Raw genomic sequence first — 13,183 nt, 5'->3', positions numbered from 1 at the left:
GGGATGATTGGAACAGTGTGTACATAACAATGCTTATAAAGTGAATCTAACCCTATATTAACACTGCAGCAACAGCAACATCAGGTAAACATTGCGTTCACCTAGTCATAGCTATTTTCCTTCACTACAGTGGGCAGGTTTAGCATTAATGTACACTCACTATACTGTAGCTTTATAGAACTTTTAATTTTTAATGTGTATCCTACACACAATGCTCTCAGAATCAAACCCTACCTTATTATAAATAGGTTTATTCTATAAATATTGGTTGACATTTTGACCAAATATGCTCAGCATGGGAGCAATTGTTAGTGAAGGGTTTATTTATTGTTGTCGGTCAGTTTAACTGGAATGCAGTTTGAACTTTCCAATTTGATTCCCATTTCCATTATGATCTCACCCTGTGACCACCACATATTTCCCATCAGGCTGTGCTCTCATGCGCGTCAGGACGTCCAGCTGGACCTTGGCCCTGTGGCGTCCGTGCGGCTCCACTTCCTCCGAGAACAGGCCCATCTCCCTGGCAAGCTTCATGACAGGCTTGGTAGCACACGCCTGGGAAATTGCAGCATCACTGCAGGAGGTAAGCAAAGTGGCGTTACATAAAACAAACAGGGACCACAGAGAGGGATGGAGATGGAGAGACGTCAGCAACGTTAGATTTCGCTAACAAAGAGGATAAGAGCAATACAATGTTATGTCATATTTCCTAGAACACACTAATGCAATTAGACTCTTAATTTAGCCCGAGAAGCTGCAATCAAATGCAGAAAAAAACTACTGCATGGTCGTGACCGGAGCATTGCGCCGTGAGATATACTGTTAAAGTGCTCTCGTGATTAACATCTCCAGGGGGTCTGCCTGTGGCGTCTACTCTTAAGCGGATCAACAGTGCTGAAACACCCACATGCACAGTATAGTCCGATGGACAGCCCATAGAGCCCATTGTGGACCCGGAAATGTTGAGTACACCAAAGTTTTATGATGGAAATATATAGTATGGGTTCCCAGCATGCAGAAACTGCCGGATGCTAATTTGCATATGTTGGACAATTTGTGTAATTGAGCGAATTAGCATAAATTAGCATAATAGCCTATATTGATCATATTATAAGAGCTGCTTGGCCAAAATGGACAATGTTAGTATGTTTTTAGGGGTTACTGGAGATGGTGAGTCCATATCCGACATTTTCAAGATTCAAAATCAAGAGTTTTTTGGTACAATTTAGACAGATTTTTGGAGGATAGGGCTGTAGTGATATACAGTAGGGCTGTAACGATACACCAACCTAACAATTGGATTCATATATCGATTTTTGACCTACGGTTTGATGCAAACCTCGATTTTTCTTTTTTTGGAGGGGGGGCTAGACATTTCAATAGCCTACCTTAGAATACCAGAGGATTACAATGTAATATATCTGTATTATTTTATATCCTGATATAAAAAGAGAGAATACTGAATGTCTGATATTTATGACAGCACACTTTATGCAGATTAGCCTATAGCTTAGGCCTACTATTTCTATTACAACTCTACCACATTCAGCTGTCTGGTTGAAGCCTGGAAATATTGTAAACAAAGTAGCATAGTTGGCTAGCTTATCCTAGTCTACTGATTGGACTATTCAGTTTTCTCATGTGTGTTTAAGGTAATACTGTTCTCCTTGGGACAAGCCTTTTTGGAAACATTGGTATTGAGATGATCATTCAGTTCTCCCAGAATCCCCAGCGCAAAACATTGTGGAAATCTCAAGCACATTCCAGCACGCTGGCGTTTCACAGCTCCCCCAGCAAGCCATTGCCATCCTCGGCGTGGGCGTTCCCACATTCAGTCCAGCAATTAGTCTCTGGCACTGCCACACAGCAGGTGGGGTGCACACACCGCAAGAGCCCTACTCACCCTGGGGAACCACAACCACCAGTGGCCCAATGCGGGGCGTGCTAGCAGTCACCTGGTCTGTCGCCTCTCGTCCCCAGCTCCCTTCAGAGAACACCCTCAGGTCGCACTTCTGCAGTGTGCACCACCGCAACGTTCCTCCAACACCTGGTGGGGCCTAGCCTCCACTGCCACAGACTCCCCGGCGCTGAGCACCGTAACTGGCACTGCACCTCCGATGCTCCACTCCGTCGTCTCGCCAGTCGGGGCAGCAGACTCCAGTTCCATCGCAGCCGGACCACGCTGCGCAATCAGGCTACAGCTACCGACGTTGGCGTCCCTCCTCTGCTGCCTTGTCGCAGAGCTGTCCTCCGCTGTTCCGCCGCTTCCACACCGCCACACAATCGCCAAGGCCTAGACCTTCTCTCTGGCTCGTGCCATCGGATTTCACACAACAAACTTTTTTTCCCCCTTATTTTTCTAAAGAGCACCGGCGAACAGGCCGACTTAAACAGGCTCCGCCAACCGTCCATCCTCAAGGCACCACCTCCTTGCTGCTCCACCTCTGCTCTGCTCCGCAGCCAGGGCCACCGCCAACTCCAACCTAAAGCTGTCCGGCGGTGAGCATGGACAGATTATGAACTTTCGGGCCCCTGGGCCCAGATGTATTAAGGGCCCCCCATTAATTGTCGCATATGTGGAAGGGGGGTTTGGGGGTCCTTCCTCAGAAATGTTTTAATTTGTTTGATGTGATTTCCTGTATTCTGGTGCATTTTGGGGATGGCCAATACTAAATTCAATCAGATTCATAGCCTACATCCTGATGTGTTGATATTGAGGCAATGATTTCATGCAAAGGCTTGGGCTTCAGTGTCCCCTGACCCCTTGGGCCCCTGGGCCTGGCCCGGTAGGCCCGTGCAGTAATTCATCCCTGGTGGTGAGGTCTTGCTCCTCCATGGAAAACGTGCCCATCTACAGGTGCTGCTTTGGAAAGCAGCAGACCGTCCTGATCCACCGGCTGTGGATATAACCGCGTTTGGAGGGAGTTAGAAGACAGGTATGAAGAAAGGAGAAGAATTTGCCCACCCTTGATTCTGTCCTATCCTGTTGCTCCTCCTGATTTGTTAGATGTTATCAGCTGTAACTGCAAAGCTGGGTTAAAACTGTGTATACATGTATCTGGAAAGTGCAGCTGTGCAGCTGCAGGCCTGGCCTGTACTAATTATTGTTTCTGCAAAGGCAGTGATGTTACATGTGGCAATATATTTACACAGCAAAAACAGCAGAAGGACAGGGATGAAGAGTCTGGAGAATATGGCGACAGGACAACGGATGAGGACAGTGAGGAGTAGTAGAGGCTAGTTCTTCCCTTTGTTACTCAATTGTGAGTCACAGCAGAGGGCCAGTGAATAGCTATTTCCAAAATGATTGTGGAATTCAGAAATAACTTGAGAATCCAAATTATTCCTAAACACTGAACATTTTTATCCTCCAAAAATCTGTCTAAATCGCCCCCAAAAACTCAGCAAAATCAGCTTAATGAGAGTAAAAACGTGACCAAACGTTTAAATAGTGATTTTGAATCTTGAAAATGTCAGATATGGACTCAGCATCAGTAACCCCTAAAAACATACTAACATGGTCCATTTTGCCCAAGCAGCTCTTATAATATGATCAATATAGGTGATTATGCTAATTTATGCTAATTAGCTCAATTACACAAATTGCCCAACATATGCAAATTAGCATCCGGCAGTTCCTGCATGCTGGGAACCCATACTATATATTTCCATCATAAAACTTTGGTGTACTCAACATTTCCGGGTTCACCTTTCTGTCCACTGGACTAAGTATGTCCGTTAGAGTATGTACTTTAAAGTCAATGGACTTATTATTACCGTGAATTTTACTGAAGAAAGTCACAAAACAAACTCTTCCACTATATTAATATAAGGCAATACATGATCTACAAACACAGTAGCAGAAGATAGAAATGGTAAATGCTGCCCACTTCTTTTCATCATGTCTAGCCTTCTATAAAACAAAACTACTGATAGAGTATAGAGAGACTATACTGAATAGAGTGTTATGTAGGTGCTCTATTTAGTTCAAAGTCCTGACTGTCCAACAGATGAATGTCAGGGCATCAAATGGGAATACCTTGGCTTTGGACGCACCGGTTTCAGTTTGATGTATGTAATGTTCCACTTCCCTGGACGATATGAATTCAGAAACCGCTTGGCACTCTGAACTGTGTTCTGGTAAAACCAAACAAAAGGAAAAGTAATCAGGTGTGTATACTGTATATGTATACATTTCATGTCAAAGGTTAACAGAAATAATAAGCATTTGTATCAAAAGTCTCCAAGGCTTGTCATAATTAAAAGTATCCGATGATCATAAAAGAAATTAATTGAAGCCCTTGTGTAGAACTGTGGTGGACAGAGCATCGACTCTGCAGCTGTGGGGGATGCATTTTGTTCCTGGTGGACGCTGTGTTTTTTCAAGCATGCTACTAAATAAGATTCCCCTGGATTAGCAGCTCAGATGATTCATGCTAGCCGTAAAACCCTGTCAAGTTTAATTACAACAGCATCTGTCATCGCACAGGCAAAGAACAACTCCGGAATGAAAAGATCTACCTGTGAAAGACTAAATGTGCCCCACTGTCTCTTCACTTTATTCTCTCACTCTGTCTTGTGAATTTACTATGACATTCTCAGTGTTGTCATTTGATCCGTAGTTAGAGTTTAATCATTTTGTTTTACTGTAATATTCAATCGGGTTTTCCACAGTTTTACCTATTCTTCACTGATTAACTTTTCATCAGAGGTTTAGAAAAGCTGAAACCTGAACACAAGGCTATCCCTCTAGCCTGCCAAGTGAGCCAAGTGAGATGATTCACACAGCCTACATTAAGAGATAATTCATTTCCACATCAGGTGTTAGAGAGAGGCGTTGTGCATACCTCCATCAGCATGGCCACTGTCATTGGACCCACGCCTCCTGGCACTGGGGTGATGAACCCTGCCCGCTCCTTAGCGGAGGCGTAGTGGACGTCCCCGACCACACGTTTCCCGCTGGGCTTACTGCTGTCTGCAGAAGGAGGGGGGCGGGACAGGAACAGCATGGGGGAGAGGAGGAGAAAGTGCACCAGTTAGTCACACAGAGTTAAAAGCGTTTCCTCAGGTCAGAAAAGTGGAGAGAGATGTCTCAACAGTGTCCAGTTTGTAGGCAGTGTATGTAATAATAAACGCACTGTATAGTAGGTATACAGTATATTTGTATATTGTTGTATGGTGTATTGTTTATAATAATGATCTTGTAAATGTACTTGTGAAGTGCAATTCATGATGAGCACTAAAGAGCATCAACAATGGAAGATGGAATAGCAGGGGTAAAATCAAGGTCATTGGCACAGTTCCCACAAAGCAATGTTCATCAAATGTAGGCCTATTGGTTCAGTGAACTCCATGTGCGTTTCGATACAAGTCTCTCTCAGACATACATTAGCGTGTATTTAATAGTGTGTATTTAGTAATTGCCCGTGTAAATACACAGAGACAAAGAGTGTGGAGACCTGGAATGTGATTGATCCCGCAATCGATGACCACGGCCCCCTCCTTCACCCAGTCCCCCTTCACCATCTCAGCCTTTCCCGCGCCCACCACCAGGACGTCCGCCCGGCCCACCTGTAGAGAGAGGCTAGCGCTGTTACTCGCCCACCTGTAGAGAGAGGCTAGTGCTGTTACTCGCCATTGCATCATCGTCGTCATGTTGTCGTCGTCGAGTCACATTGTTATGACTAACCCTCAAGCCATTCAATAAGCCATATGCAACTACAAACTGCACGTTTAGCACTGTGGGTGGTGGGTAGAGAAGAGGACTGCTCAAGTATGTGTCCTCTTCAGGCTGTGTGTGTGTGTGTGTGGCCTTTGTTTATGGCCGTGAACTTGGGAATGTAAAGGCATCCGCTGAATATTCTGAAGACACACTCTTATGTAGTCCATTTTTTCCAAATCCTATTAGCTCTGTGTCCAAGTGTCTCTTCAGCTGACCTCTATTTTCATTCCACACCAGTCAAGCTCTTTGAAAAAAAAAAAACAGTAAGGCCTAGCATTCAATAGTGGAGCAAAGAAACAACATTGTGGCAAATTTAGTATGCTGAAAGTGCAACATTTTTCCATTGAGATTACAACAGAACAAAGACATAGTCTTGACTTGAGCAGCCATGGCAATAATCGCCATGATTAACCTCTGTTCTCTTCTCATGTGATTAATGGTCAAGATGTCAAGCACTACTCCGAGCACACGCTAGAGGTGTTTATATTTTTTTCATTTCTGTATTCTGTATGGCACGTATACAAAAGGACTCAAAGAAAGGGTCATAAAATGAAAATGAGTTACAAAGAGTAACTCATGAGTAATTAAAAGATAAAAGAGAAAATCAGGGTGGATAATAATAATTGTAATAGATGGTGACAAGATAAAAGATGACAGTTTGTTATCACCTGTGCTGCCAGATCCCGGGTCTTTGAGTGACAGGTGGTGACTGTTGCGTGGCTCCACAGCAGGAGGTCGTGCATGGGGGCTCCCACGATCTTGCTCCGCCCGATCACCACCGCGTTCTTCCCAGCCACAGATACACCTGCATGCCATTACATAACAGACTGGTCACCGGTGTCGCCTCATTCCTCTCTTGATAGCAAAAAAACCCACTGACAATGTTTTGGCTACAGTGTAGGCTATGTAATAGAATAGAATAGAATTGAAACTTCAATTGCCATACAAAATGTTGGTGGTATTTTTTGTAGCTCAGTCCGGTGGGGGAGGGTATAAAATAAAATAAATAAATAAGTAGAGTTGCAAATTTTCAGGAGTTCAGGAGTCTAATTGCTGAAGGGTAGAAGCTGTTGTTGAAGCGCGTCGTTCCAGTCTTCAGAGATCTAATAAGTAATAAGCTGACGGCAAGTTTGAACACCAAGGCTTCCACCACCACATTCTTCCCACCTCAAACACAGCATGTATACAACACAGTGATGCCTCTTTCTTCTACCAACAGCACATTATCTACCATTTGTGCTTCTGGTTAGATGTAAAACTGTATTTTATTTTACTAGTCTATTTTACAATATAGTACATGTATTTGACAGTAAAGTTGAATCTGATAATCTAATCTAGTTAGCAATGATAATTATGCAATGATAATAAGCTGACAACAACACCAAAATCAAGGGTTCAGTTTTTAGGACGCATAATTTCAAGGCAGATGAAGCCTAGGCCTGTACTGCATTTTGAAGAAGTGCTTTTGGTCTAAAACTAGCAAGATAGGCCTACCTATGTGAAAAGCATGTAAAAAAACATGCAAAAATCACCAACAGCCAAGTTGACACTGATAAAAGCTTGATATCATGATAACTGGTGTCTTTTGATGATATTGTTGGTGATGACATGACCTTTCTTACATTTTCACTGACTGTTATAACCTGAATCACAGAACCATAGTTCATGCAGCCTGAACAGCTAATGAGAAAAACTAGAAGTGTGTTTATCTGTTCTGCACATCATATTCATATTGATCATATTGCACCAAATTTTAATTTGAAGACGATAACAAAAGTTGACTCACAAACACATCCACCCCAAAATGAAATTGTTTCATAGTTTCATTTACAGTTCATGTTTCATTCACAGTTCTCAGTAAACATCTGTTAAGTGAATTACTGTAAATACATATGCAATCTATATGCAAATGAAGCAGATCTGCAATTTAGTTCACAGATTATGGACATCTCATAAACTCAGCATTATAAAGATGTAGCCAGATGCATGAAAGCTACTATGCTTTCATAGTGTAACTTCAGCTTTATTCAGATGCTCTTTATCCCTAGAGTGGGTGCTGTGTTGTTGTGCTTCATTTGCATAGCCATGAACTGAATTGATGATGAATTATGATCTGGGGTATTAAGAGTGACTGAAATGTTGAACATGCATGACGTCACACACCTGCCTGGGCAATGAGCTCCATGCAGCCGTTTGGTGTGCAGGGGATGAAACAGTCTCCCAGGTCCCCACGGGAAAGCTTCCCCGCATTGATGCTAGTGAGGCTGTGTGGAGAGGAATACAACAAACAGTTATACAAATAAGTTGCACAAATTGACAAACCAGTTTCGTTTTTGCTCACCTCACTGTCCAAACCGGATGTCTGCTACTACATACTGTATGGATTAATATGCTTGTAACATTCAGAGAAAAGCCACCAGGGAGATGGTATCTTAAGTAGCTTGGATATTGTACAGTATGTATTATGCAAGAACTGCTGGGTAAATTGGCGGCTGGCCTATACCTCCCATATATCTTTGTTTATGGCCATAATAGGACCATTTTAAAAGTAGCTTTTCCTCGTGGTCACTTATTAGGTAATGTAATGTTTGTGCAAGAGTGATAACAGGTGTAGTGGGTAATACAATGCCATGTTAGCACACCTTCACTAGTTCCTCTTCCTAGTCACACATTCAGTTATTCACAGCTACTGTTCAGCAGAGGGCAACCTTCTGTCTGTTCTGAATCGTGATTGGGTGGGCCGTAATCTTGTCAGCATGATTTGTTCTCCTTTTTTTGCCACTGTAATATCTTGCACCAAACAGTGGATGAATCAGAAAGCTGTGGGCGTCTAATACCGAGCGTGTATTTTGGCCTTTGCTCGCGACCAGTGGCCATCTGGTCACACCAGAGCAGTCGATAAGGCAGACCGAGTGAAGTCGGCTTCAACTAGAAGAGACTGGGACCACAATCTGTACTCAGGGCCAATAGCATGGGAAATCACATGGGGCCAAGGCCAAGAAAAACACATAGAACTTGTACACATGGAGTGTCTAAGCAAGACAAATATCCCTTTTTTGCTTTTTTTAAATTAGCTCTATGGCATGTTCATTTGTGATCATCCACAAATTGTTTATTTTGTGAAAAACGGAGGAATATGAAACATGGTCACTTTCACTTTCATAAAACAACCACTTTGCAGTCATGCAAAAAAACTCAGTGACAAGCCATGTTTTAGAATGGATAATTTCAAGGACTCACTCACCCATCAACATCCTTCTCTGGAGCCACTGCGTTGGTCACCTTCTCTGTGTCGATGGGGTTGACTGAATCCAGAGGTAACTGCACAATCAGGCCGTGCACTGCAGGGTTCTCGTTAACGGACACAATGCTTCGCAACACCTGCGAGACGCACAAGAGTAAGCATGTACCACTCTCCAAAAAGTAACTTTCTGTTCCTTCAGCAAAAACAAAAAGGTCCATAATTTCAATTCAGACCAAGAGACTGTTTAGCCTTGTTATTATCATTATTTTTATTATTAGCATCGTTACTATTAGCCTTAGTATTATGTTGCGTCTTGTCTGGGGAAAGCAGCTGGGGAATTTTTTTTTCTCATCCTGGCCCCCACATAACAAAACGTTTTGCGTGTGCAGTTTCTGGAAGGTCATTGTAGTGAAACAGAAACATTTCAGTTGAAAGAGACACATGTAAAGAGTGAGAATGAGACCCGGAGGTGTGTTTTTCCACTAAGCAATGATTGGCGCGGATGACCTTGGCTGTTGCCACATTTAATCTATGTGACTAAATGGATGATATGCAATAAAGCGGCTTGACTGGCGGCTCCACGCCACGGCTCCTTACCTCCTCTTCTGTGGCAGTGCTTGGCAGCCGGATGTGGTTGGCACTGATTCCAATCTGGGTGAAAGACAGAGAAGGAGCCAAGGGAAAAAAAATGGCAGTTACAGACTGGAAGGTACTGTATTTAGTAATGATACAAAGGAAACCAAGTCCACAGAGCATGCTGTATGTTCTTACATTCAGTTTGAAGTGGTCCAGGACGTGCTGCATCCACATCCACTTTATTTTATCCACAATCCAAGGATTGTACATTTACTTGGGTAGATCATTACTTTTTTCACACTCAAAAAGGCAATACAACATTCCTTATTGTCTGTTGTACCAAAATCCAACAATGTTACAATAATCATGCAGTCAGCAGCAGACGACTCAAAACACTGGGTCTGACGTTACATGACACCAATACAAGATCAATGGGTCTGATTCGTCAAAATTCTGTGATACATTTTGTAACTCAACTAGGACTATGGCTCTGATGTTGCCAACATTATTCAGTTTCTGGGAGTGTAGTTATTAGGCAATAATAAAATGTGTGCGTTCATTATTCATCACTTTCCACAGAAGCGTCTTCTAGAAAGGCAAAAAGGAAAATTGGCTCATAATTCTACTGACAAAATCCCCACTTTCCTGTAGAGTAACCAGCTTAATACCCTGATGTCAGAGATGAAACCTTTAGCTTTTGTGTCCCACTATGTGCTTTGAACAGCTGAGTCCCAGCAATAAGAGCTCTGTGGATGTCTTCCTCGACTCATACGGGTTATCGTAGGTCTTATTGTAGGTCTTCTCACCTCTGCCGCAGCCTTCAGCTTCATACTGATGTACAGATTGGAGTCGTCCCTGTCGCCCACCTACGACGTTGAACACATTTATGTGAGTAAGTAAATGAGGCAATTAGGTGATTAGGTAATTGACAGGCAAAAGAGGTACAATTAAATAAATAAATAAATGAATGAACCTATGATAACATCCATAATCTAACGTGTCCATCATCATTACTGCACACTTGGTACACTGAAGGAGATGTAATACTGAGCGCTGCACTCCCACTTCCTCTGGCCGCTCTCTCATTATGTTGATTATGTATTATGAAAACGTATTATTGTGTCAGATCTATTGTTCTGCAATGTTGTCTCATCTGCTCCTGACAGCCATGCACAATGATATTACAGACCGCTAACATTTGGGATGTTAGCCTTCTGGAGAGACTCATGGGTCATATAGTTAGGGCATTTGGCTCGCCCTGACTTACGCACGGATTGTTGCACAATGCATGTCAACAGAGTTAGCATAGCTTTTTTTTCTTTCAGTCAGCACACAACGCACTCTGCAGACGTTTTTAGGTTTTTAGTTTTTAGGGGTCATCCCAGTTCACAAAATAGGAGCCATGCCAATTCACAAAACGGCAGTCTCTTTGATACAGAACACACAAAACCAGGAAAAAGATATCACATCACCGCGATAACCGTACAAAGAAAAAGAGGGACAGTGTGAAAAAGAGCAGAGGACTGTGAAAGTCATGAAGATGTTAAGGCTTCACCTGGAGCACAACCAAGCCTGGCCTGAAGCCTGGGAAATGGCTCCTCATCTCAGCCACGTCTGTTTTCAGCCTCTCCCTCACCAGCCTGGACAGAGGGAGAAAGAGAGAGAGACAGAGAGAGAGAGCAAGTCGGTCAGACATTAGGGCTCTGTATAAAAGGGCCTGTTATGGTTTGGCCAGAGGGGACCCAGGGGACCCTTTGCACTCCAACTCACTGTGACGTCTTGTTGCCGGAGATAACCGTTGCCATGGCACGCTGGCCACACCGGCATCTCACGGCCCCGTGGCGGAGAATGGTGGCAGCAACGGAGAGCATTTTTGAGCTTCTGGAGACAGACAGAGAGAGAGAGAGGTGTTTTTATATGTATGTTCATTTTCTACTATTCCTGTGAATGCTTTGGCAATGCAGCATATGATTTCTCGTGCCAATAAAGCATATTTGAAAGAGAGAGAGATGCAAAAAGAGATAGAAACAGAAAAAGATGAGGGGAAAGAGAGATAGAAACAGAAAAAGATGAGGGGAAAGAGAGATAGAAATTGGGAGAGTGAGGGAAAGATGAAGATACGCAATGTCTGCGTCAGTGAGAAAGCAACAATAAGTTGGCCAGCAGCTCAGCAGACAGATGGACACATGGTTATGACTTAATCTGCTGAGATCAAGTGCAGATTGAGAAGTATGAGAAGCACCACAAGGCTCTATGTGCAAGATGTGCAAGCAAGACAGGGCCAACAGCAGAGGAGAGGAGAGGACAGGAGAGGAGTGGAGTCCAAACCTTTCTCTGGTCTCCTGCGGTCCCTCTGCGTCCCGATGTCCAGCTGCTCTCCCCTGCTCTGTCACTGGCTCTGCACACTGCTGGCCGTGCACAGCTGTACACTCCTGCACCCCTCGTCTGTGGGCGCCTCCTCCTTCTCCTCCTCCTCCTCCTCTTCCTCCAAAGTCGACTGCAAACTTTTCGGCACAGGCACAACGATCCCAGGCTCTATCTTATCAGGCTGACAGTTTTTTTCCATAGCATTCCTGCCAGCTCCGGCCTGATTGTGAGCCAGGTAGATTTGGAATAGCACCTCGGAGCCAAGGCTGAATGCACGTTGTTTTGGCGCTCCCTATGGTGGGGGTGGGAAGCCTGTCGGGAGGGTGGCGGTCAGTGCAGAGAGGTTAAACAGCAAACCGCTGGACTTCACCAGGAAGTAGGCCGTCCTACTGCAAGGCTACCCGGCGGCCAATCACAGGGCCCTGCTAGAAGGGAGTGTAGAATTCTTGGAGCTGAAGACAAACATTTTTTTGGCCCTCTCTCTCTCTCTCTCCTGTGTCATTCCTCCCTCCTTCTTGAGTTTACTGCAAGACATAAGCAGCCTCTTCCAAAAAAGTGACCGTTTCTGTTTGAGTTTGAGTGGAGAGGGAGGGGAGGAAGGAAGGAAGGGGGGAAAGGTGGGGGAAGAGAAAGAGAGACTGAAAGAAGCCGATTTTAGGACTGAGCAGAGCCTTTTGTGGCGTGTGACTATTTCAGAGTGCACCGCTGTGAACTCTGCACACTCTGCAGCTCCTCCCCTTCAGCTACCCACTGGGCCAATAAAAGCTCCACAAACCTCCAGCAAACTCCTGCTCTTGAGGTTGGCGCGGCTCCAGTCAATAGGAGGAGTTTCGCAGTGTTTTTCACTGTCACAAGCACCCGTGTGTGTGTGTGTGTATTTATGTGTGTGTTTACGGGAACTAGATCAGGCTGAGCCACCTTTTGGACTACATTTTACAAGCTCCGTGTGAAAGAGCCTGTTGAGTCGTTCTCCATAAATAGGCTAACTCTGATGGAAATGTAAAGTGCACTAACCATATGATATGCAGAATCAGAGCATGCAACAAGAATTCTGTTACAAAACAGTCACATGAAATGACTGACGGCTAACAGCTTCTTATAGGAGTGATGCAATAACTAGGCTACTGGAAACATTACTGTCATAAACTTTTCTTGTTCAGGTTGAGGTTGTTCAGATCTCTTCCCATAATATAGTTCTATTGAAATTCTGAGAATGACATTTACACAAAACAGTGACAATTCAAAACAAAAATGTCCATTTTTAATGAGAAAAC

The 13,183-nt window shown here is 43.9% G+C and overlaps 1 protein-coding gene across 1 annotated transcript in view; it reads right to left on the bottom strand.

The window, feature by feature from the left end:
• mthfd1a (methylenetetrahydrofolate dehydrogenase (NADP+ dependent) 1a, methenyltetrahydrofolate cyclohydrolase, formyltetrahydrofolate synthetase) overlaps window positions 1-12,574 on the bottom strand; it is a gene marked incomplete in the record, with an annotated part of 23,878 nt that extends 11,304 nt beyond the window's left edge. Inside the window, 12 exon segments of the mRNA XM_048250880.1 lie at window positions 401-574; window positions 4,040-4,137; window positions 4,848-4,975; window positions 5,460-5,571; window positions 6,391-6,527; window positions 7,886-7,986; window positions 8,967-9,103; window positions 9,564-9,617; window positions 10,349-10,408; window positions 11,098-11,182; window positions 11,313-11,423; window positions 11,871-12,574. Of these exon segments, the coding sequence (XP_048106837.1) occupies window positions 401-574; window positions 4,040-4,137; window positions 4,848-4,975; window positions 5,460-5,571; window positions 6,391-6,527; window positions 7,886-7,986; window positions 8,967-9,103; window positions 9,564-9,617; window positions 10,349-10,408; window positions 11,098-11,182; window positions 11,313-11,413 (1,187 nt within the window).
• Between the last annotated feature and the right edge of the window lie 609 nt (window positions 12,575-13,183).

Source organism: Alosa alosa, chromosome 8, assembly GCF_017589495.1.
Source record: "Alosa alosa isolate M-15738 ecotype Scorff River chromosome 8, AALO_Geno_1.1, whole genome shotgun sequence".
NCBI classification, from domain to species: domain Eukaryota; kingdom Metazoa; phylum Chordata; class Actinopteri; order Clupeiformes; family Clupeidae; genus Alosa; species Alosa alosa.
This window is presented reverse-complemented; position numbering and strand designations above follow the sequence as displayed.